General features: G+C 32.2%; 1 protein-coding gene across 1 annotated transcript in view; it reads right to left on the reverse strand.

The window, feature by feature from the left end:
• Window positions 1-1,756: 1,756 nt before the first annotated feature.
• LOC127715080 (chorion peroxidase-like) overlaps window positions 1,757-24,801 on the reverse strand; it is a 47,069-nt gene continuing 24,024 nt past the window's right edge. Inside the window, exons 7-14 of the mRNA XM_052221110.1 lie at window positions 23,057-23,166; window positions 21,093-21,194; window positions 18,045-18,137; window positions 13,747-14,239; window positions 12,835-13,035; window positions 3,398-3,564; window positions 2,968-3,076; window positions 1,757-1,891 (exon numbers count right to left, since the gene is read on the reverse strand). Of these exons, the coding sequence (XP_052077070.1) occupies window positions 1,780-1,891; window positions 2,968-3,076; window positions 3,398-3,564; window positions 12,835-13,035; window positions 13,747-14,239; window positions 18,045-18,137; window positions 21,093-21,194; window positions 23,057-23,166 (1,387 nt within the window). The 3' untranslated portion in view covers window positions 1,757-1,779. The remainder of the gene's footprint in view (window positions 1,892-2,967; window positions 3,077-3,397; window positions 3,565-12,834; window positions 13,036-13,746; window positions 14,240-18,044; window positions 18,138-21,092; window positions 21,195-23,056; window positions 23,167-24,801) is intronic.

Genomic DNA, 24,801 nt, shown 5'->3' on the forward strand with positions numbered 1-24,801 from the left:
TAAATTTCCCCGACCTTCATCCCAGATGTCCTCTATTACAGGATTTACCTATTGTATTTATTGTTATTTTGTTCTCGTTCTGAACGTGCATGAAATATATGTCACTGGACGTTAAGCAACCAACAACTATCGATTGTATTTATTGTTAATTTGTTCTCGTCCTGAAGGTGCATGAAATATTTCACATTGGACGTTAAGCAACCTGGTAGTCATTGTGAGTATACTGATTGATGCTAGTCGGAATAAATGTTGATCAACAAAAATATCGGAATTTTAGTTTTAGTATATTAGTTGACACGTGTATTGGATTGGTTGAAAGCTAGACAAAATAAATAGTCTTCAATCAGTCATAATTCTCTACATCTAAACCTGTAAAATTATTTGAAATAAAAAGTTTTAATCGTGTAAAAGTAAAGTTGGTCTGTTCATGGATTTGTAGTACATGTATTTAAATCCGTGATTTGTTTCACTAATAAGCTTGCTAAATAGTCACTTCAAATTAAAGGTTGACAGGGGAATAGAAATATGGTCACTGTGGTCTTCTTTCGACCGGCAGTAAACCCCTTGCCAAAGTGAGGCGTTTGTTTGGCTGTGTAGGATGTACAGGTACGCAGCCACGTCTGAATGGGGACGTTAAACCTGACCGATCCTTTCCCTATCCAATAAATCCTCATTTTCCCGTGGCAGTCCTAATTTCCCCGACCTTCATCCCAGACAGCCTCTGTTACAGGACCTACCTATTGTATGTATTGTTAAGTTTACGTATGTTTGTTTCCAGTTTGCGTTTGTCTCTTTTGTTTTCTACTTCTTTCTTTAAATCACAAAAATTATCAGCAAGGCAAGATCTATTAAAGAGTCAAATTTTGCCGATATAGTTAGTAGACTGTCACTCTTCATTGGAGTGATTGCCCTTAAATGGGGATTTTTTTTACCCTCTTTTGTGTTTTGAGCAAAACCTAAAGAAGATAGAGAGAAACTAAACAGACTAAAAGATCAGTAATACAAGATCAACAAAATAGAGATTTTTGTCATGAAGTCTATTCTCGTCTACAATGTTGGAAAGGGTCCTTTTTTTGATATGCACATAGACCAAGGTGAGCGACACAGGCTCTTTAGAGCCTCTAGTTAAAATTTTCTAACTAAAATACATTTTTTTAAGAAAATTCAATTTTCCATTTTTTTTTTCAAATTAAAAATATGAAATATGCGCACCTTTATTTTTTCAACAACTACAAAATTCCATCTCAAGCCTATATTCATAATTTTAGAGTTGTTGTCTTTGCTAAAATTGTTCACGGACAAAGAAATAGTACTCCCGTTTGCTTGATGCAGGCCCTTGTAAACTACTGTTGCCGCTTATTCATTTAAAGAATGACTGTAATATTTTTTCTGTCTCTGAAGAAATAACATAAAAAATGTGGTGCACACTGAATAACCCGCGTAGCGTGTTATTTTAAAGTGTGCACCACATTTTTTATGTTATTTCGAATAGACAGAAAAAATATTACAGTCATTCCTTATAATTTAATTCTAAATTCCATTTTAAGCCGGAGTAAATCGTAAAAAAAACGTTGATGACGTCACGGTCACATGACAAAATTATGTCTATGGGCTGATAGACAAAACACTGTCAGCCAATCAGAAGACGTAACATCCAAAATTAAATTATTAAGGAATAACAGTGAGCAACATACATGTACTTTAGTCACCTGATACTTTTTTGTGTATGAATGAATGAATAAAAAGAACTTTAAGATCAAAGTGCTGATACAATATTATTTATTGTAAATAATGTTTACCATAGTAAACATTGTAAGACCAGGAAACACAATCATGGTCTTTCCACAAGGACAGGTTGATATCTCGAAGATTCTTACATCGACGTAGCTTACTGAAAATAAAACATACAATATCAATTTCAATTTCATATCTTGAATGCAAATATAATATCCTTGTAACACACTCACACACACACAAACAAAATTGTATGACATGCTTAATTTACAGAAATAAATAGAGATTTTGTCATAGACAGAGTTATTTTTTTGAAAAAAATACATTTTGATTTGTTGCATGATAAAAACAGAAAAAGAGGCCCTTATAGTTCCTGTATCTGATTTCTTCCTAGCTTGAGTTGCATGATATAGAGACCTATGTACGGGAAGTATTATAAATTTTATACAGTTTATATTCAATTTTACATCAAAAATGAAAATGACATTACTCAAACATTTAGGTCAGAATGTTTATGCTTTTCGAAATTCTCAGTTGTTGATGCTCTGTCAATTGGCATTTGATTTGGCCTTTCATCTGTTTTGATTCGAACGCCACTGATCAGTCTTTTGTAGACAAAACGAATGTCTGGCGTACCAAATTATAATCCTGGTATCTTTGATGGGTTTTTGTATATGTTCTTGAAAATAATGTCAAACCTGCTTTAAATTTTAAAACAACGATTTGATGAAAGAAGATAATCTTCTTTGTTTCAGATTTAGAAATAGATATGTTTATGTCTCTTATCAAATTTCAAATTTAGCTTCAAATTTTTGTTTACAGATTCTTAATTGACGTTAGCAATACCGCTGTAACTAGTAGAGCAGTAACTATGTACCCTTCAGAAACACTCGAGTTCACGCAGGTTATTTTGGTCAATCTTTAGTTTTCTTTGTAGTGTTTTGTAGACTTGTTTGTTTGTTCTTTTTTTCTTGTGACCATCCTTTAGTACAATTTTCTTCTTCGACTTAGTGATTATGTTTGTCACTTTAATATCTTCTCCTTTTGTTTATATATTGATTTCTTGTACATAATGTTGAATATCACCACAGTGTCAGCAAGTTACAAAAATATATATATCCACTATCCACTATCTTCGGAACAAGAGAGAAAAGTCGGAAAGAGATACATTTCAACCCGATTCTAAAACATGCACACATAAATGTCTGCCAAGAATGTCGACAATTTACTTACTTATATTTCCATGGCCTTATGAATATTTTCTTTTGTATCAATTCAATGCCAAAGTTTGTGCACCATATTTTCGATAATGAAGTGGCTTTTTTGATAGAGTTCAACTGATCTGGAAATACATTTTATAAATCATATTTAATAAATGGTTTATAATATTTCATTTAACAAGTTTGTATGCAGCTGTGAACATGCTGTGCATTTTAAATCAATTGTACCAACAACAACAAAACAATAATTGAAACTTATCGAAAAAAATATAGTTCCAAAATGTTCACTTGTTCTGAGCAATTTTCATTGATTTCATTTTAGTGAAAATGCAAACTGAAAATTAAAAAAAATCTGTCAGATGAATAATGTAAATATATACTATGAATCATATTATCATACTCAATTTTCTGACTTTGTTTAAATTTTCATGACACAAGTTTACCTTTTGTGAAAGCAAACTGAGGGTCATCGGATTCGTACCAAAATCGGTCGCCAACTTTAAAACGAGAATACTGTATACCCAATATACAAGCAAAAGTTGGACCAACGCTTCCACCTTTTCCTTTCTCTAAAAGACCACCGACAAACAAATCAACATCGTCGACTGACCTTTATTAAAGTAAAGTATTATATCAAATTAAAATTCTTTCACACAGATAAATATACAAATAACTCTAATACTAGTATGTCGCTCTCCAACCGCTTGGAGTGCACACCCGAATGTATCTTATGTCAGCTGGTATGACCATCTCGCTCATAAAGCTTCAGTGGAAACTAAAAATAAGTTGTCTGTTTTTGCAACAGATACATCATTAAAAGACACAAATGGTATACAAAGACCAATATATATCTGATCATACTATGGGGCGACATACATTCTAACCACGATACACCAAAATGCCTTTGTACACTACATTTTGCACTAGATAAGAAAGATGTTAAAAATAACCAGAAATCAGTAAAGTGTGATGAGTGCAAAGAGTGGACTCGCATTAAATTGACAGATTAATGAAGCCGAATAAACATTTTTCCAGAAACATGAACATCTAAGCTGGAGTCGTCGTAACTGTCTATTCACCAACATGAGTTTAACTTTTTTTTTTACTTGAGTTTAACAATTCGTTCAGTTCAATATCAAATTCTTACACTGAGGATGACACGCAAAAACAAATGAGACAACAAATATATCACCAAGTCGAAACAACAACTTGGGTCCTATTTTGGTCATATAGCTCTTCAACTGTTTCTGTTCTAATACATATTTGGCTTTCAAATATTCGGCGTTCAGCGTTCCTGATGAAGGTAAGTCCAGAAAAGCACTTCGGACGCATGACAATTATGACGTGTTGTTTTCGTTTTTTATAGCACGGGGTCGACTCTTCTGCTGGTGGATTATCAGTTTCCGAGGGTATCATCAGCTCAGTAGGCAGTACTTCGGAATTATAACAAAACTTTCTAAAATTATCCGTTTTTAGATTTTCAAATTATAAAGAACGTAAGGTTTCAACTCCCTCGGGCAAAGTTGACCTTAGATGGATTTGGCTATTTTTTTAGATCTTTTTTGGTCATTTAGCTCTTCAACTGTTTCGATTCTTATACATCCTTGGCTTTCAAATATTCGGCTTTGAGTGTTCCTGATTAAGGTAAATCCAGAAAAGCGCTTCGGAGGAATGAAATTTATAACGTGTTGTTTTAATTTTTTACAATGATAAGCTTCAACACGGCAAGTATTTACTCATCAAAACAAAGGCTTACATTCCAATTACTGGTAGACACCCATAGACCAGATATATTAGCCGGACCAACGTGGATGAAAAGTTTTAAAAGTTCATTTATCCTACCAAATAATCATAACCAAACAATGGGCCAAATTTAGTATATGTAGTTCCAGCAATTTCTTAATATTGATACGCCGAAGCTTCTTGAATAAAAACCATTCAATTTACTAAGGAAAACTTAGGCCATAGGGTTAACATGTTGGTACATCAGGAAGTCGACAGACCGACAGGTCGACATGTCAACAGGCCACAACTTAGTCCTGATAAACAGATCAGCAGGTCGACAAGTCGACCGTCTAGATGTCAATCAATTGGTTAACTAATCAACAGGTCAGGACGTCAGCAGGTCGACAGGTTAGCAGATCAACATGTTTGGAGGTCGACAAGTCGTCAGATGAGCCGTTAATAGGTTAACTTGTCGACATATCAGCTGGTTGTTAGGTCGACTGGTCGACAGGTCAGCCAGTCAACAGGACAAATATCAATAAAATTGAAAATGGAAATGGGGAATATGTCAAAGAGACAACAACCCGGCCAAAGAGCAGACAACAGCCGAAGGCCACAATGGGTCTTCAACGCAGCGAGAAAATCCCGCACCCGGAGGTGGTCCTCAGCTGGCCCCTAAATAAAAATGTGTACTAGTTCAGTGAAAATACTAAACTCCAAAACATATAAATGAACTAAAATTAAAAAAACATACAAGACTAACAAAGGCCAGAGGCTCCTGACTTGGGACAGGCGCAAAAATGCGACGGGGTTAAACATGTTTTGTGAGATCTCATCCCTCCCCCTATACCTCTAGCCAATGTAGAATAAAGAAACACACAGCGATACGCACAGTAAAACTCAGTTTAAAAGAAGTTCGAGTCCGATGTCAGAATAGGTAACAAAAGAAACTACGCAAAATGACAACGATACATAAATTAACAAAGGTTTACTAGCAGTTACTGACATGCCAGCCCAGACCTCAATTAAACTGATTGAAAGATTATGTCTTCATCATATGAAAATCAAGTACAATCCCTCCCGTTAGGGGTTTAGTATCATACAATCATAAAATATATGAGAAGAACATAACCCGTATCACGCCAACAACTGGTTTTAGAATAAATGTGTCTATTTCCGATGCAAAGACCCTATGAGTGAATCAATATTAATACCAAAATATGCAATCCTTAATGACTTGACAACAGTATTGTAACTATATCCCTTCCGAATAAGTCTGTTTAAAGGTTTGGTTAGCTTTTGAGGTGACTGCCGACATTTTTGTGCTTTGTAAAGAATATTGCCATAAAAGATTGGATGTGAAATACCTGAACGTATAAGATTTTGGCATGTTAATTTATATTTACGAATGATGTCCTTGTACCGATGATAAAATTTAGTAAATATTTTGACTATTTTGTGATATCGAAAACCTTGGTGTAATAATTTTTCAGTAATACAGAGATTTCTTTCGTTAAAATCAAATAAGTTGTTACATACACAAGCAATTCGAACAAGTTGAGATATATAAACACCATAAGATGGTGACAAGGGAACGTCACCATCTAAAAATGGATAATTAACAATAGGAAATGAAAAATCATCTCTTTTGTCATAAATTTTGGTATTAAGCTTCCCGTTAAAGATATAGATATCAAGATCCTGGAAAGGGCAGTGTTCATTGTTAGTATTAGTTTTATTTAAGGTCAGTTCGGCAGAATAAATCTCTTTAGTGTACATACTGAAGTCGTCATTATTGAGAGCCAATATATCATCTTAATATCTAAAAGTGTTATTAGATTTTTGAATCAGATGTTGTTTCGATGGGTCTTTGCTGATTTTAGTCATAAATTGTAACTCATAACAATACAGAAACAGGTCCGCAATAAGTGACGCACAGTAAGTCCCCATGGGAATTCCAATAACTTGACGATGTACGGAATCTCCATAGCGAACAAAAATGTCATCTAGTAAAAATTCAAGGGCAGTTATGGTATCAAAGCAGGTCCAATTGACATACATGTAGTTCTTTTGTTTGTTGTTACTAAAAAATGACCTAGAAGAGTTCGAACATATATATTCGCATTCTGACTTTTTAAATGCCCATTTAATCAGGTGTGTGATTTTTTTCTTAATAAGATTATGAGGCGAAGTGGTATATAGGGTAGAAAAATCAAAACTTTGAACAGATTCAAAATCACCAATATAAGCATGCAATTTATCAAGTACTTCCAACGAATTTTTGACACTCCAAAAGTAATTAATTCCACTATTTTCAAAGGCCTTATTTGAACAATTTATTACCAGGTTTTTGATTGTACGAACAATGGCTTGAGGAAGAAATAAATCTATATTTGTAAGGAGTTTTGTGCAGCTTCGAAAGCCAGTACATAGTTGGAACTTTCATTGTATTTGGTTCTGCTTGTACAGAGTTAGCTAAAAGTTTATGTTTCTTACAGATGTCATTTTCCGAAAATGGAGTCAGTTGGAATGTTGGTGAATTCTTGATTTCCTTTTTCAGAATCTCAATGTAAAATTTACGTCAAACAATAATGATATTGTTAGCAGCCTTATCAGCCGGAACAAAAATAAATTCCTTGGCGAGTTCTTTGAGCTTGTGTTTGATACGAGAAATAGGGCTATTATGGTTGTTGTTAGGAGTAAAATGTTCTTTAAAATGTTGAATACGTATATCCACTTTGTTCATTATCGAATTAAAAAAAGAATCTAATGATTTCTTGGCAGCTTTTTCTCGTTTTATCCATTTAGAGCAGTAAGTAAGGAGTGAGTCTTGGATGATGTTACGGCACTCATTCCAATTAATAATTGACGGGGGACGATATTTAGGTCCTTTACTGAGGAATGATTTTAACTCTCGGTCACGAACGATGTTAAGGTCTCCTGTTATAACATGGGAACTGGGACCATAAATGTATTCGGAATTACTGCAATTTCATGACGTAGGTGTATTGTCACTGATATTAACATCTTCACACACTTCGCTGTAATTAAACACATATTTCCGGGTAGATTTTTTGTATACATATCAAATAAGAGGGAGTTCAGTATTATCAAAATAGCCAGGAATTTGTTCTTTAACAGAATGATCATTAAAAATACCGGCAATATTTAAAAAATCAAAACCTTTATTGACATATTTAATTTTAATAAAATGTTTTTTGTGATCTTCAGGGCGATCAATTTTGGGAAACAATTTAGAATATTAATATCCAATTATAATTTAGACGATTTCATACTTAGGACTGCAATATGGAATTGTGTTGCATTCCTCCAAAATTAGATGTAATTTATTAACAGGTAAAGAACACAGCTTGGTTAATAGATAATGTCTACCGTTTTTGAAATAGAAATTAGGTCCGAAATATTTGTGTTGTTGGTACGAAATTTTCTTTGATTGCAATTTATTCTATGCCCATGAAAACGGTTTTCACGAACTGGTTCAGAAATTATATACAAAATATTAACAGAATCTGTTCTTGATATATTACCAATTCCCATGATATTGTAAGGATAAGACCGAGAGGATAGACTGTCTGTAATTTTTAATCCAATTTAATTCAATAATTTTCCGTGATCGTACAAATCTTGAATGAGATTCCCCAGGCTGCTTATTAACTACTTCTAAAGGTTGAACTGTTAAATATTTAAAAGGATGGTTGTGCTTCTTAAGGTGTTGATAAATGATACTTTTGAATTTATGGAGTCTTTTAAAACGATAAAGGTGTTCTTGCGTGCGTTTAGATAAATATCGTCTAGTTTCACCTACGTACTGAATACCGCATCCCGGTTTGTTTCATGTGAGTAAATATATAATATTGTTAGTTTTTCAATTGGTATGCAGTTGTATTAGCATTGGCACATATCATTTCCATGGAGATTATTTGGCCCTACCCCCTCAGTCAAGGTATATTGACTTTGAAACTTTGCTTAGTTTACATGTATTAGTTTATGATTAGGTCAGTTTATGGGGTACCACTAGTGGTACGTCAATGATATTTGGTATGCAGTTGTATAAGCATTGGCATATCTCATTTCCATGGAGATTATTTGGCCCCGCGCCCTCATTTATTGTCTATTGACTTTGAAACTTTTGCTTAGTTTTCATGTATTAGTTTGTGATTAGGTCAGTTTAAGGGGAACCGTTAGTGGTAGGTCAATGATAATTGGTATATAGTTGTATAAGCATTAGCACATCTCATTTCCATGGAGAATATTTGGTCCTTATCCCTCAGTCATGGTCTATTGACTTTGAAACGTTTGCTTAGTTTACATGTATAAGTTTGTGATTAGGTCAGTTTAAGATGAACCACTGATGTTAAGTCAATGATATTCGGTATGCAAATGTATTGACATTTGCAAGTTTCATTTCCATAGAGATTATATAACCCCACCCCATAATTATAGTTCATTGACTTTGAAACTTTTACATAGTTTACAAGTTAATGTTTGTGTTTAGGTTTGTTTAAAGGGAACGACTTACGAAAAGTCAATGGTATTTGGTTTGCAGTTGTATTAGCACTTGCACATCTCATTTCCATGGAGATTGTTTAGCCCTGTACCTTCAGTCATGGATCATTGACTTTGAATATTTGCATAACTTACATGTTAAAGTATTGCTATTTTAATTTCAACATTTGCATTATTAAAATAACAAATAGGCGAGACATATTTCTGTGTTAACAGTTTATTTTACCTCTTACCCTAATCCTAAACTAACCGTAACACTTAATCCAGTTAACCTACCGACCAGTCAACCTTTTGACCAGATAACCTGTCAACCTGATAACTAGTCAACCGACAACCTGTCTAATCGTAATCTTATAAAAACCTAATTACTCAATAACTTTACTTAAATACAAGATAGGAAAAAATTCAATTCTTTTAAAATGCAATTTAATTAGTATAGCTGAATTATGACTTTAGTTTTTTTACAAGGAACCCACCCACTCATCTTGTAAACCTGTTATTTAACGAATTTACTCAAATTCTGGGTGTTACACTGCCAATTGATCTACAGTTATGCATTCTATACTTAATCCGAATTATTTAGTACAGAAAAAGAGATATAGATATGTTAATTGCCAGCAAGACAACACTTGTATGCACCGAACAAACAAAAGTCAGAACTGTATATGAGATCAGATAGACAAAAGTACAGATAAAAACAACAACAATATCATATAAATAGGCGACCTCAATCTCCAGAGTATCAACTGGAAAAACGGAACAATCAAATCATCACCTCAATATGGAACAAATATAAACCAAAAGATGTTGAACGTAATAAGAAACCACAACATTAAACAAGTTGTAACAAACCCCACAAGTGAAAACAATATCTTAGATTTGTGTTTTACCAACAACCCACATCTAATACAGAACATAGAAGTGAAACCAGGAATATGTGACCATAACGTTGTTAAGATCACCGTAAATGCATTGGCAAAAATTCATAAAGAAACATAGGAAAATAGGAAAATATATCTGGTAACGGAAACAATTGAAAGGAACATATACCCTCAAAACAGACTACAACGAGATGGAATCTTCATTCGATGACAGCAAATTAAATAGATGATAAGAAGGAAACACAGACTTAACAACAACAAAAAAATCAGACAAAGAACAACATAGGGAAGATTTTAAGCTTTAAAGACAAAAAGGGGTGTTGTGAAGGCTTGGATGATTTTCTGAAAGAAAATCGTGATCCTGATTTTTACATAAATAGCTATCGCAATCGTGGTACTTAGGAAAAATATGACAATTAAAAAGTCTTAAATGGCAACACATAATTAACAGTGTCTGGTAAATTTTCAAAGCCGAGCCGGTTTGATCCTCAAAGAACCCTCTGGATAATTATCCGTTATCCGTTATTGAAAATTATGCTTACATGATTAAATTATCCGTTTATTGAAATATCCGGTGGAATTTTCAACTGTTGCTGTAAGCTTTATTTAATTGATTTTGTATGTTACATTTAACATCAAATCAGCATAATGTGAATTCATTACATGTAGTCATGCAGTCTTGATGCTTTGGCTAAAGATTTCCCGATTTATCAAATCTTATAAATGAAAGGAATATTTTAGCCGCCGATCCTTTCTTTTCAATGTAATGGTAGCTGTGAAAGTATATATAGAAATAAGAAGATGTGGTATGAGTGCCAATGAGACAACTTTCCATCCAAGTCACAATGTGTAAAAAGTAAACAATTACAGGTCAAAGTACGTATTTATCTAGTGTTAATGAGTCCAAATACCATTAGTTCGTTATCCAGGTATTAGTCATTTTTTTCAGGTTATCGCTTTGTACAAAATTTTAATCATGCATCTAAGATGAGTTTATTTGAATTCTAGTGTCAGTAGAAAATATCAGATAAGTAGTAATCTAAGAGAGGTCTTTGAACACAATAACTCTGATGAGTTTTAGTAACCAATTGTTCACCACTTTACAATAAATATACAGCCCGATTATTAGGCTTATGATAATGATAGAGATTAATTATTCCTGTTGGATACTAATAATTGCTGTTACAGTAATTTATTCGTTTCTAGAAATTATTTAGCTTCATTTTTCGACTTGTGATAACGAATGAAAAACAATTAAATGGTTGATTATTCAATTTGAATAATTGTCTACACAATTGTTTGACCCTTAAAAATCATTGTATAAACTAATTGTATGGCCTGTGATAATGATTTGGGTTAATTATATTTGTTGGATAATTGTTGATGCAGTAATTTTTTCTGTTTAAAGCAATTATCTAGCATGAAGTGTCTCTTTGGGTACACACTATAACCAGGTATATTGAAAGGAATACCTCACAATTCCGAAAAATTATCATAAGACACAAATTCAGGCAAGAGAATTTCTTTGAACAGAAAAATAACTGCATCAACAATTATCAAACATGAATAATTAATCTCAATCATTAATACAAGCCTTTAATGAATAGTCCAAATCCCCTAAAACCAACTTTTTCAAGAAATTGCAACATTATTGTTTTTTTTTTTAATAATTCAACAGATTAACAAAGAAAATTAAGCCTGGAAATTACAATAAATGTATATCGTTTAAATCATGCTATATCGAGGTACTTGCTACTAAACGTAGGTACCACTGTGAATTAAGAGTCTTCCGACAGCGGCACTTACCAAGAGGTAGTTATATACACAACAGAGTGATTGTCTACTTTTATAATGCACAGTGCTTTGCAAATAAAGAGTGCACTGTTTTCCCTTCGAGTGTATAGTGTTTACAATACAGAGTTTTTCTTTGTTGACAAATTTGTTTGTTTTTTTAGTGATTAAGATTATAACACAATGTTGACTGCTGTATCCCTATTTTTGACATTTTTACCTATTATGTCTGTTTGTTTTGTTCACACATTGTTGTCAACATAATGGAATTTTATGCGACTGTCATACAAGTGAGATGTTTAGCTAGCTATAAAACCAGGTTTAATCCACCATGTTCTAAATAAGGAAATGCCTGTACCAAGTCAGGAATATGACAGTTGTTTTCCATTCGTTTGATGTGTTTGAGCTTTTGATTTTGCCATTTGATAAGGGACTTTCCGTTTAGAATTTTCCTTGGACTTCGATATTTTTGTTAATTTACTATTTACTCTTACAACAGAATATTAATCTACTGTACAAATATAAAATTATTATTTTTTTTGTCAATACAAGCGTATACTCGCTCGTCAAGAACATATTTATTATCTACCGCAACTATAAATAGTAATTCCAGATGTATTCTAATGATACAAAGTGCTAGTATCATCTTATACAGAATGACGTTTTACTCTTAGAAAACGCATTATGTAAGTCGAAGTTCAAATATGATTTATTTTTCTGAAAGTAATGATTCTTCAACAAACACAATGATTTTCCTTTATCATTTAGGTAACTGACAGTCATACGCGCAATTGTACAATGCTGTATACATAAACAAAAACAAAACATGCCTTTTTGTTTTAAATGAGAATCCTTGTTGTTAAATGTGCCTTTTGCCTAATGACACATCATTAAAATGTGAAAATTAAACGTTTCGAAAAAAAATCTTTAATTAGAGCTTGGAAAACTATACATACTTATATACACTTGCAAGTGCGGAGCCAAATTCACCAAACTCATAAAAATATTCATATTTTCCGAGCCCACAATAGTCCCTCCACTCATTGTATGCAGGGAGCCCTTTTTCACGTCCTCGTTGTATGTTTCTTGCAAATAGATCTGTACCTGGTGGATTCTTGTTCGAGAATAGTTTATTACGAATTGCGTCTACAACAAAACTAATGAAACAACCAATTAGTGATCAAGTAAAATTTAATTGTTGATTTTATAACACGAATTCGTTTATTTTTTACTTTATTATTAATTTTTTTTTTTGGTACGCTGAAGTTGATAAATTTATCTGGGAAACGTTTCATTCATCAATACTCAGAGCATCACAACGATATATGAGAATGAACATTCAGGAAATGCTAATATAAAAGGAATGTGCCAACTGGTGCTAACGTTCGGTATAAAGATATTGAAAACTATAATACCTACCCAAGTTAAAGTGAGCATAGAGCATGACACGAAAAAATATATTTCTTAATCTTAACCTACTCGCTAAAGCTGGCATGGTGAAAAATTTTAATTTGATTATCTTAAGTTGAGTAATATTGTAATTTACTCACAACAAAATTCGTTTCATTGCTAAATTAATTTCAATGACAGATGATTGCCTTCTTGATGTTTCCAATTACTTTCCAAACATTGCGTAATCTACTATATTAGATTGAAAAACACTTAACTATTCTTAAGTAATTGTTTATATTGTCCGGCAAAGAAGTTGCCAATTTAATAACATATCAATTTGTATTCACAGATTTTTATGAGGCATTCAAGTGTATTTCAAAACAAATGCATTTATCTATAATTATTATACATTATTATTATTCGAAAAGCCCGAAACAAACCTGTGAATAACAATTATATACTACCAATGTACTTACTTATCAATTTTTTGTGATTGTTTTAGTGGAATCGATCTAGTAAGATCTTTGACATTTAATCCATAGTGTTGTTGCCATAGATATGGATTGAAAAAAGTGTCCTCAAGTTTGTGATTAATTACAGTAGTATAATCATCTTTTAACTCTGACACATCTGGCATTATTTGAGAATGACCATAACGAGCAGCAGCCCCGCTAAAGCTGCTAAAAACAGACGCATCGATTTGATCATCGTAAACATTATCATAACCCCTTTTCTTAGAGAACAAGTTAAATTTTCGCATGGTGCGTTTGTCTAGAACAACTGGTAAAAAATGGTTGTAGACAATGTGTTGAACTTGAGCTATGATGATTCTGCGAGTTTCCTGGAAAACTTTTTCGTTGCTCCAGCATGAGTTGAGCTTTCGAAGTCGCGTAGACAATCGATTATGTTCCCTGACAAATAGCAAATGGTTTAGACTAAGATATGGTACCTCAAAACTTCTGCTGTCACCTAGAAGAGTACATAAAAAGTAATAAATTCTGCAATCCACCTATTCTATAAATCAAGTTAGAAATGGATTAAATGGTATTATTATAGTTCATGTCAAAATGCCACATTTTGATGGGTTAATACGAGGGAGACAATTTACTCTATCCCATGGCACATACTCTATTACCCTTCACGGAGACGCGTGCTCAAGTGTACCTTTAATAAATACGGATAATTGTTATGTACAAGACGACATCGTTTATTACTTTGAAATAGAAATTTAATAGACAGTAATAATAGAACATTCAGTATAATAAGTTAGATTACACATAGCTGCGAGGGTGATAGAGCAGATTGTTACCCATCGAATAGACATTGTCAACCTTGGCTTCGCCTCAGTTGACAATGTTTTCTCGGGGTAACAATCTGCTCTATCGCCCTCTCAGCTATGTGTTATTTATATACGGTTATCATTACGCAATTTTGGAATTTCTAATAAAGATTTCTTAAATCTATAAGATTTAATGCTGTTTGATGTTTGCAAACGCGTGATATACTTAGTAAGACATTAATGTGTCGCAATTTGTGAAAAAATTAAAATGCCAGAAATCAATGTATAAATAGTTAGTATTATAAAAGTTAATGAGTATATAAATAAACAGTTCTCTTTATTTAGACAGAAATAGTTTATTAAGGATATTTGCTTCTCAGGATTTCGAGAAAAAGATGAAAATGATGTTTCTCATTGGTTTTCAATAGCAACTTTGTGCCCCACCAACTCTTCGATGCTTTCCATTCAATCATCATTAAAAGAGGATTGTTTGTAGATGGTCTCTAAATAGTCAGTCCTGTTAAGTTTCTTGAACATTACGCATTGTAATTTACAATTAACATTAGGGCTAAACTAAAGTGTTTTATTAAAATATAACATGAATAAGATTCAAACAAAACCCATGAAATATCAAATATGATATTGGTTCTGGTTTGAAAAGTTTTTCTAATTATTCACTTTTAATTCAAATATAAAGTTGACCAACCGCAAAGAGGGCTAGGTACGACAATTTTTTATAGTAAGGATGGTTTGAAGGTCTTTTTAGTCATAACTCTAAAGTGGTCTATTAAATGACCATACATGGAATTGAAGATACCCTATGCATATCAAGTATTGCATGTGGAAGGACAATCAACGATTGGCCAAAAGAACGGAAAGGACGAAGAGACTAACATCAAGACACTGCACAGGAAAATCTAAAAATGAGAAACAAAAACTCCACAAAAAGAAACCAGAGAAAAGGAAAAAAATGGAGCCTGTATGGGGAAGCCAGTCGTTTTACTTTTAATAAAATCTGATTATGAGTCATAATCACTGTTAATAATGCTCTTTAGCCTTGATTTTGATTTGTCCCTACGACTGTTTTGATACTGATTATTCTTATTTAGACGAAACGCGCATCTGGCGTAAAAAATGTAAGTGTACATGATGAGTTGTATTTCAGTCAACAAAAATAACTGAATGATATATCTGTTTGTTTGTTGTCTTTTGTCTAACCCTAAGCCATTTTCGTAATAGAATAAACCCGTATACAGTGGGAAATCTAGAGAACGAAAACAAAAGAAAATTCACTCTTATGATAGTGTCGAGAAAATCATTAATAAATTAATGCCGGTGACGATACTGATCGAAAGCTATTTCTAAATAACAATTGTACATTTGAAAGAAATCATTTGTTAAACTGTGGTATTAGAAATATACATGCAAATACACGATTTTTTATGTTCATTATTTATCAAGATAGTTGCATGAAAAGCTTATGAAACTGAAATCTAAAAAAAAAATAATCTTTGCAGCATATTGATAAAAAAAAATTGAATAAATCATGAACAAACAAAATCTAAAGATCTTTCGGGTACCCCCTTTCGGAGTGTTCCACAAAGTCATTAGCATGTTACAATTTCCCAAAACATGCTTATTTTTCACATCTAAGTTTTCGAGTACACCGGTCTGCTCTTGTCACATGAACATTCAAAGAAATATTGTCTTTTCGTGAATATAACAACTTAAAAGTCTTTCTGTGTAGATTTCTAAATTAAACATAAATATTTTTATGAAGATGGTATCTTTTTACTATTTTTTATACAATTTTAAGAAAAGGTCGTCTCGATTTTTGTACATTTGCGGTCTTCTCGATATATTCATTTTCAATGTTTACATCGGGATAAGGTCCGTTTGAATTTTTTTAGTAATTTAATTTCAAAAGTGTTAATCTTTGCTGCATATCAATCGATTCCTTTCGAAATTTTCCCCTGAATTTTTCTGATCTAGCTGCTTATATATACGGATAATAAGAATTTCCAGAGATGTATACAGCCAGTAGAAAAATAAGCTGAAGTTGGTACTCTAGGAATTTATTTGCATATCAACATTTTAAACCGATTTTATATCAAGCTCCTATAGCCTGCTGTACTCGTCGCTTGCTATTCAAGGAGGGAAAGATAACATTAAATGGAAGTTTTGTCTTTATTTCAACTTATTTCTATTTTAAATATTTACCAGAACGTTTTCCCATCAATTTATAATTGATAGCGTCCTTGCTAAAGCGGGACAAATATCGAAAAGATCTAGTTTTTAATGTTTACAAGGGAGGTAATATTTTGTCACTGGATTTCCCACTGTATAGGAAAATTTAAACCCTAATATAACGAGCTCTGTGCAACTGACACTAATCTCTTTTCGTATGATACCGATCCCTGTTCGCATGACACGTGTATCTTGTAATTAAAACCTCAATTGTAACAGAACAAATGTTTTAAAGATAGACTTAATTTGTTGTATGTTCTTACTGAGAAAGTTTTCACATAAGCTTTCAAATCAAGTTAAAGTTAGCAGTAAGGAACTGATTTATTTTCAAATTGCAACATTAAATTTTGTTATTGTTATTCCTACATAAGCTTATTTGGAAGGTAACTCATGATAGATAATTCAAAATTTCATTTTTATAGCTCGTAGCATCTTAAACTGATGTCATATAAAAACCAAATTGTAGAATCTTTAGACATGTCATAACATGTAATTAATAATTGCGGCAACAATGAAAACTATGACATGTAGTTGCAAGGTCAAACTCCAAAACAAATTCAAATAAACGGAATGACAACAACACAAAAGGGAAAATCAAATACTTGAATGTAGCATAGATATGAGATACTTATCCAAACCGATGATTAAAGGGACAGATTGTTAAATGCAACAAAAGCTAAAATCAAAAATGACCTGTAATTCGTTGTAAATAGTAGTTTTAAGATTACAATCTTGAAATTTTAACACATGTTTAAGTTTATACTATTTTTAAAGGGCATATCTCTAAACCGATAATTGACAAAAAAAAATTAAAAGAAATTCTTTTTATTGGAGATTTTAATGATGCAAACTTATTAGGTCGTAGTCCTTAGCGAAATATACTGAGCATATGGAAACTGTTTTGAACATTTAAGGGGAATAACTCTGAAACAGCTTTTACGGAAACCGTGAACTGCCAAATTTTTCAGTCTTACCGAAAGTAACTTAATTTCTCATTCGGAAATCAATAAATTTGAAATTTGAACGGACTGACGGGCAAAGCGGGACCTATTTTTGGAACATAACGACTAGCGACGAATTGAGGTGCCCTTAAATGGTAAACTTGGATACAACAAATTCATTGAAAATATCAGGACAATCGAAATAATCCTGGTATGAAATACATTTACGGAAATCTGGTCTATTTTATTGAACATTTAGCAAAAGAAACAGGTAACCGTCGATAAATAAAGCAAAAAATATAATTACCTGCAAACGGACAGCGGACTTTAGGGGTGTCTTTTAGACAGCCTCCACCAGAGATTGTTGGCAAAAGGTTTCCAGGATCTATCTTCATAAGGACTGTTTAAAAGAAAGAAACGGAGTTTAAAAACTTTTATTCTGCACATCTATCTGTAAGTTCCTGATTCATCGAATATAAAGAAATAAACATTTTGTACAGCGCAGAAAAAAACATGCAAAATAACATCTGCTTGCTCCAGTTCATTTGGATATTATTATACAGATATTATTTTCGTAAAGATATCTACATCATTTGTGAATCGGAAATGTCCTGTTTTCATTGAATGATAATTATAAAGATAGTATGTATATAAACTCACCATAGATACCAGGATTGAAACTTTGCACGCCTGACGCGCGTTTCGTCTACAAAAGACTCATTAGTGACGCTCGAATAAAAAAAGTAAAAAAAGTCTAATAAGGAAAGGCACTACATACATCTATTGACACGTTAGTGTTGTTTCATCAAATGTTAAGTAAATAATTTATGTAGAAAATCCTTTCAAGGAATTCAAAAATAATAAATACAATGAAAACAGACAATACCATGGCCAAAAAATAGAAACGATAACGAAACACTACATTGAAAACAAAAGACTAAACAACCCGAACCCTAACAAAACAAGTGGGTTAACTCAGGTGCTCCTGAAGGGTAATCAGTTCCTGCTCCACATGTGGCACCCGTCGTGTTGTTAAAGCTATTAAAAATCTGGTAATAAGTCGCTTTCGGTAATGTCACAATCGAGAAAAAGAGGACGGAATTATAGTTATGACAAGTAGAGCATATACTTTAAGTTATATGGTTTTCTACTGACCACCTACGGATCCATAGAGGGTTTGTAAAATCCATAGGGGTGAAGCCGAATATACATATATATAAATATAGAGAGTTAATAAAATTCGACGTCCGAATCCCTTATGGATTTTACTTAAACTCTATGAATCCGCAGGGGGTCAGTAGTGAATCGTTTAACGAACACGGGACTTTTCCTGCTAAGTAATATATAAGAATAAACAATAGACGTGACGTCATGATACCCCTATGAAATCTACTGACCACCTATGAATTCAAAAGGGGGGGGGGGGTTACCACGTGACGGCGTTAAACCAATCACAATGTCACTATTAACCCGAGGTGCGACGCATATTTATTGATGTGACACATATGCTCCATAACAGTCAACCAAACCATCATGGCGTCCATAAAACTTTCGAAGTTATTTAAAAAAAAATTCTATCGCATAAAGTGAGGCCCTAAAATACGAAATCACTGCATTATGATTTAATTGATTTTGCCATGATTTTGCCAAAATTTTTGTGATTTGCTTTAAAACACTGACGATTGTTTTAATACAATTTTCTGATGTTTCATAGCAGGAGTGCATCTTATGTTAATATCATGATTTTATACTATAGTGTTGATTTGTATGCTTAAATTTCCAATAAATGTCGCCTGTTATAAAAGAATTAGACTCTTTTCTCACCGTTGATGATATATTGAAAAATCATTGACATCAGATAAAAGATTGAACTTTTTGATATCCAGTTGGACTAAATATGTAAATGTCATTGATATTGAATCAAATGAATAACATACTTTGTAAGTGCTAATAAAAAAAACATTAACTGCTTCCATACTTATTTCAAACTATTTTTAGATTAGTATTTTAGATTGATTGTAAATGATCATAAAAGTCTTCAAAAAAAGTTAAAAAAATCTTTAAAAAAGCTATGAAGATGTATAATGACGCACTTTCGTCAGTTGTTTCCAAAATTTTGAATATGTATTAATCGTATTCTCAATAAACCTAAATATAAGGAGGTACATGATTACCAATGGGAAAATATATACCAAAGACCAAATTACATGAAATAACGAGACAGAAAATACCTTGGAGATAGTCAATTATCTCGCTGTATCTTTGAATAAAGGTATGCATGTCAACTCGCCCCACTAATGAATGATATTGATAACCTTGGAGAGGCAACTTGTTTTTTTTCCACTTCTTTCCTTTTAGTTGAAACAAAGCAGAAAGAAGTATATGTGAAAATAAATACTCTGACAGTTGAGCATCTCTGTGGCGTATGGTGTTATTGACCATTGTAATTGTTTATGACAATAGTGGGTTGAGTTGGTAGAAAGTGGGGCGAGTTGGTAGAAGGTGGGGGGATGAGTTGGTCTGGGGTGAGTTTACAGTGGGGCGAGTTGTCTTTCTTCCCCTCTAGCGTGTTGCAGATGCGACACCTGTTAGTTCTTGTATTTCGTCTGTTTTCGTTTTTGACCTCTTTTTTATATTTTTTTTAACGTCTGGTTTTTTTTTTATAATTTTATGTCTGTTTTTAGTTTATTATCGACTTATGTCTCTTTGGTATCGCCTCTCTTTTTCGTATTAGACCTCTGTTGTGTGATTTTTTTTAATTGTTTGTCTGTTATCGTTTTTTACCTCTGTTCTCAATTTTTCAACGTCTGTTTTCTAATGTTATGTCTGTTTTCGTTTTTGATGTCTGCTTTTCAATGTTATGTCTGTTTCCGTTTTTGATGTCTGGTTTTTTTAATTTAATGTCTGTTTTCGTATTTGATGTCTGTTTTTGATTTTAATGTCTGTTTTTTTTTAATTTTATGTCTGTTTTCGTTTTTTATGTCTGCTTTTTATTTACCGTCTGTCTTTTTAATTTCATGTCTGTTTTCGTTCTTTACGTCTGTTTTCGTTTTGACCTCAACTTTTAATTTTATATCTGTTTTCGTTTTTGGTGTCTGTTTTTTTTATTTTGACGTCTTTTTCCTAAATGTTGAGTCTGTTTAGTTCTTGACGTCTGTTTTCGTTTTTGACCTCTGTTTATAGTGTTTGTAACGTCTGTTTGTACATTTTTATGTCTGTTTTCGTTTTTGAAGTCTGTTTTTGGTTTTAACGTGCTTTTAATTTTTTTTTAATTTTACATGAATGGCTGCCAATAGTAGTGATTAAAACCTCATCACCTTTTATTTTACTTTTTATATACACATAAATGACTTACAACTGTTTGGTAGTCTTACTGATTCTGCTATACTCTTCTCACTGCCATACAAAAATGAACAATCAATATATGAAGTTACCAAGTTCACTTGTTCCCTGTAAGCTGCAAAAATATTTTTTCAATATATTTAAAATAACGCTATAGTTTAATGATTTTGTTAGTGTTGTTTTCATTCATTATCAATGTTAATGTTACTATTTATTTTTATGATCAATTCTGTTTGGTTTAGAAAAAAAGAACATTATGGGGGAACGCATGGCAATATTTTGCCGTTATTTTTTTGTTTGTTATTTAGCTAGAATTAGGAATTTTCTTAACATTTTCAGTTGAAAGAGCAGAATAAGCTTTAATGTCTTTTTTCATTATTTCAACATTTATTTTAAAAAACTCATCAAAGATACCAGGGTTATTATTTTGTACGCAAAACGCGCTTTTTGTCTACAAAAGACTCATCAGTGACCATTGGAAGTTGAAGAGCATTGAGGACCCAAAAAAATTAACGGTTTTGCCAAATACGGCTAAGGTAATCTATTCCTGTGGTATAAAATCCTTAGTATTTCGAACAAGTTTTGTAAACAGTTAATTTTTTAATGTGACAATATATATAATAACTTTATATTTTCAAAACAAAAGTGTTGACTTCTTGGGCTGGTGATATCCTAGGGGAGGAAACCGACATTATGAGTGTCAGTGACCCACCCAGCGGCTGTTAAAAAAAGTGATCAAAGACACTAGGCTTATAATTTTGTATGCTATACGCCCGGTTCATCTACATAAGACTGATCAGCGACCCTCGAATCCAAAAAGTTAAAAGGCCAAAAAAAGTACGAAGTTGAAGAGCATTGAGGATCTAAAATTCCGAAAGGTTTTGCCAAATACAGCTAAATTATTCTATTACTGGGGTAGACAAATCTTTATATTTCAAATAATTTATAGTTTTGTAAACAGTTAATTTGAAAATATGTCAATGACAATGATAATTCATGTCAGTATATATACCCTTGATATGTCATTTTCCTTTATTAGATACAAAGAAAAGGTGAAGACCAGTCAAAGCAGAGATTAAGTAGCTGACCATTTCTCACCCATGGAACATAAGAAAGAAGCCATTCATATAATGCTGTTTGGCTAAAATAATCAATTCTTTTTTTTTAACAAACGGAATCAGAAATCAATTATGCCTGAAATTTTTACTAATTTACTAAACTATCCATGCGTTTAGTAGAAAAACATAAAATGTAGCATTTTTGGAGAAAGAAAACATTTTTCCTTTGCTATCCATATGGATAAGTTTGTTCAAAGACGGTAACAAAATAAACACAGAACACCGATGGCAGTTGGAATATTATTAGTTCAAGTATCAACAGACAAACATATACACCCCATCGCATCTTATTCATTTACTTTGAGTGAAAGCAGTCGCACCCGCATTAAATTTCAAACGGACAGAAAACAGTAGAAAAGCACTTTGATAAATATCAAAATAAGAAGATGTGGTGTGATTGCCAATGAAACAATTCACCACCAGCGACCAAATGACATAGAGGTTACAAATATAAACCTACATTTCACGAGGACGAACGAAGAATTTTAAGTAATCATTTCAGTAGTTAGTCTTTTTTACGCTGTAATAACAATATTTTATCTACAGATAAATTATGATCACGGCTTAGTAATATTTCAAAAATTGATAATGATAACCACAGACCAAAGCATTACTTATAGATACAGTATTCCGAACAGGGTCAGAGTACTTTATACTGTGGTCTTTGATCTTTAAAAAAAAAACAAAAAAAAACAAAAAACAAAAATCATTGTTTTTATGGAATTTGGTGTGTTTTGAATTCAACATGTGTGTACGATACCTTTGACATCGGTATGGATATGAGTAGAAAGTAGTACAAATTCAAATTATATGCGAATGCTTTTCATATATTGTGTCACAAGGGTAACATCATACATACGCGGTGAGTACTTGTTCTTTGTAGCAGCTTTTGTTCTTACAAAGTTTTTACAGCTAGGTGGAAAACATGAATCCCCCAAAGGAACGTCAAAAGGAAAACAAACATCAATACTGAAACATAATTATTATTGTATGAGAAGAAGAAAAAAATGTTTATGAACAATGTGACATAATTATACATTAATGATAAATCAACCCAGTAAATTAACAAAATTAGGTAGCTGATTATACATTAATGATAAATCAACCCAGTAAATTAACAAAATTAGGTAGCTGATTATACATTAATGATACATCAACCCAGTAAATTAACAAAATTAAGTAGCTGATTATACATTAATGATACATCAACCCAGTAAATTAACAAAATTAGGTAGCTGATTATAGTATCAACCCAGTAAATTAACAAAATTAGGTAGCTGATTATACATTAATGATACATCAACCCAGTAAATTAACAAAATTAGGTAGCTGATTATATATTAATGATACATCAACCCAGTAAATTAACAAAATTAGGTAGCTGATTATAGTATCAACCCAGTAAATTAACAAAATTAGGTAGCTGATTATACATTAATGATACATCAACCCAGTAAATTAACAAAATAAGGTAGCTGATTATACATTATTATATTATCTATATGTGGCCCTGTGTGGTTTTTTTTCTGTTTAACTGTAATACAACATTCTGAAATGGTACATAAATGAAAATTAAAAAATATCATTGTCCAAAGTAGCTGGACGTCTAAAAATGCTGTTATTGTACTGGACCTAAATGGTAGTTTAGATTCATTTTTACTGAAATAGCAACATTTTATAGCAAACGTGCAATTTATTGTCTTAAAGTTTTTATTTCTATGACGCCATCTATCATTTGCAGTATGGGTTTTAAACACATACACAGAAGCTTCTTTATATCAAGGTTCTATATCTAAGTGTTCTTTTTGTTAGCATTTTGTTTTCAAAATAAGGGAAATATGCAGAATTTTCTGTTTAAAAATATTATCGGCAACTTTTACTTTTAATTATTATTTGTGACCAAGCATATTTGTGTTCTTTGCAGAATTTTAAAATCTTCCGTGTTTTTTTTAAATCCCACAAACGCCATACAAGTATAATCTCGTGAATTCATGAGACAAATTATATTACTTTTGTATCAATAATTCAACAGCCAGAAATCAAAATAAGTCTGATTATATTTTGATATCTAAGATATGGAGATTCTACATGGTTCCAAATATTACAGGATATAACTGGTCACTACTGAAAAGTTTCAAATACCTTACCTTCGAAATTTCACACGTAACAAATTAAGTGAAAATGTTGTTTTTACAAAAATAAAAATATCGTGATAATTAATTTGTTATAAGTACGTTGTATTCCCTGATCCACGGAGAGCAAAATTGCTTACATTAAGAACTGTCATTTTATATGAAGTATTATAGCTAATTTTTCCTGTTGCCAGAAGAATAAAAATAACTAGTGATTTTCGCAATGTCGCCTATAAAACAGTATAAAAAAATTTGTACTTAATTTTCTGCTTTGCAGCTTTGTGACCTATATAATTTTCTATAAAAATTAGAAGTAAGTATAAAGTAAAGATTGATTGATTGTTGGTTGCTTAACGTCCAGTGGCAAATATTTCATGCATATTCAGGACGAGAACAAGTTCACAATAAATACAATAGGTAGGTTCTGTAATAGATTAAGGGATTAAGGTCGGAGAAATTTAGACTGCCACGG

Source organism: Mytilus californianus, unplaced genomic scaffold, assembly GCF_021869535.1.
Source record: "Mytilus californianus isolate M0D057914Y unplaced genomic scaffold, xbMytCali1.0.p SCAF_9, whole genome shotgun sequence".
NCBI lineage: Eukaryota > Metazoa > Mollusca > Bivalvia > Mytilida > Mytilidae > Mytilus > Mytilus californianus.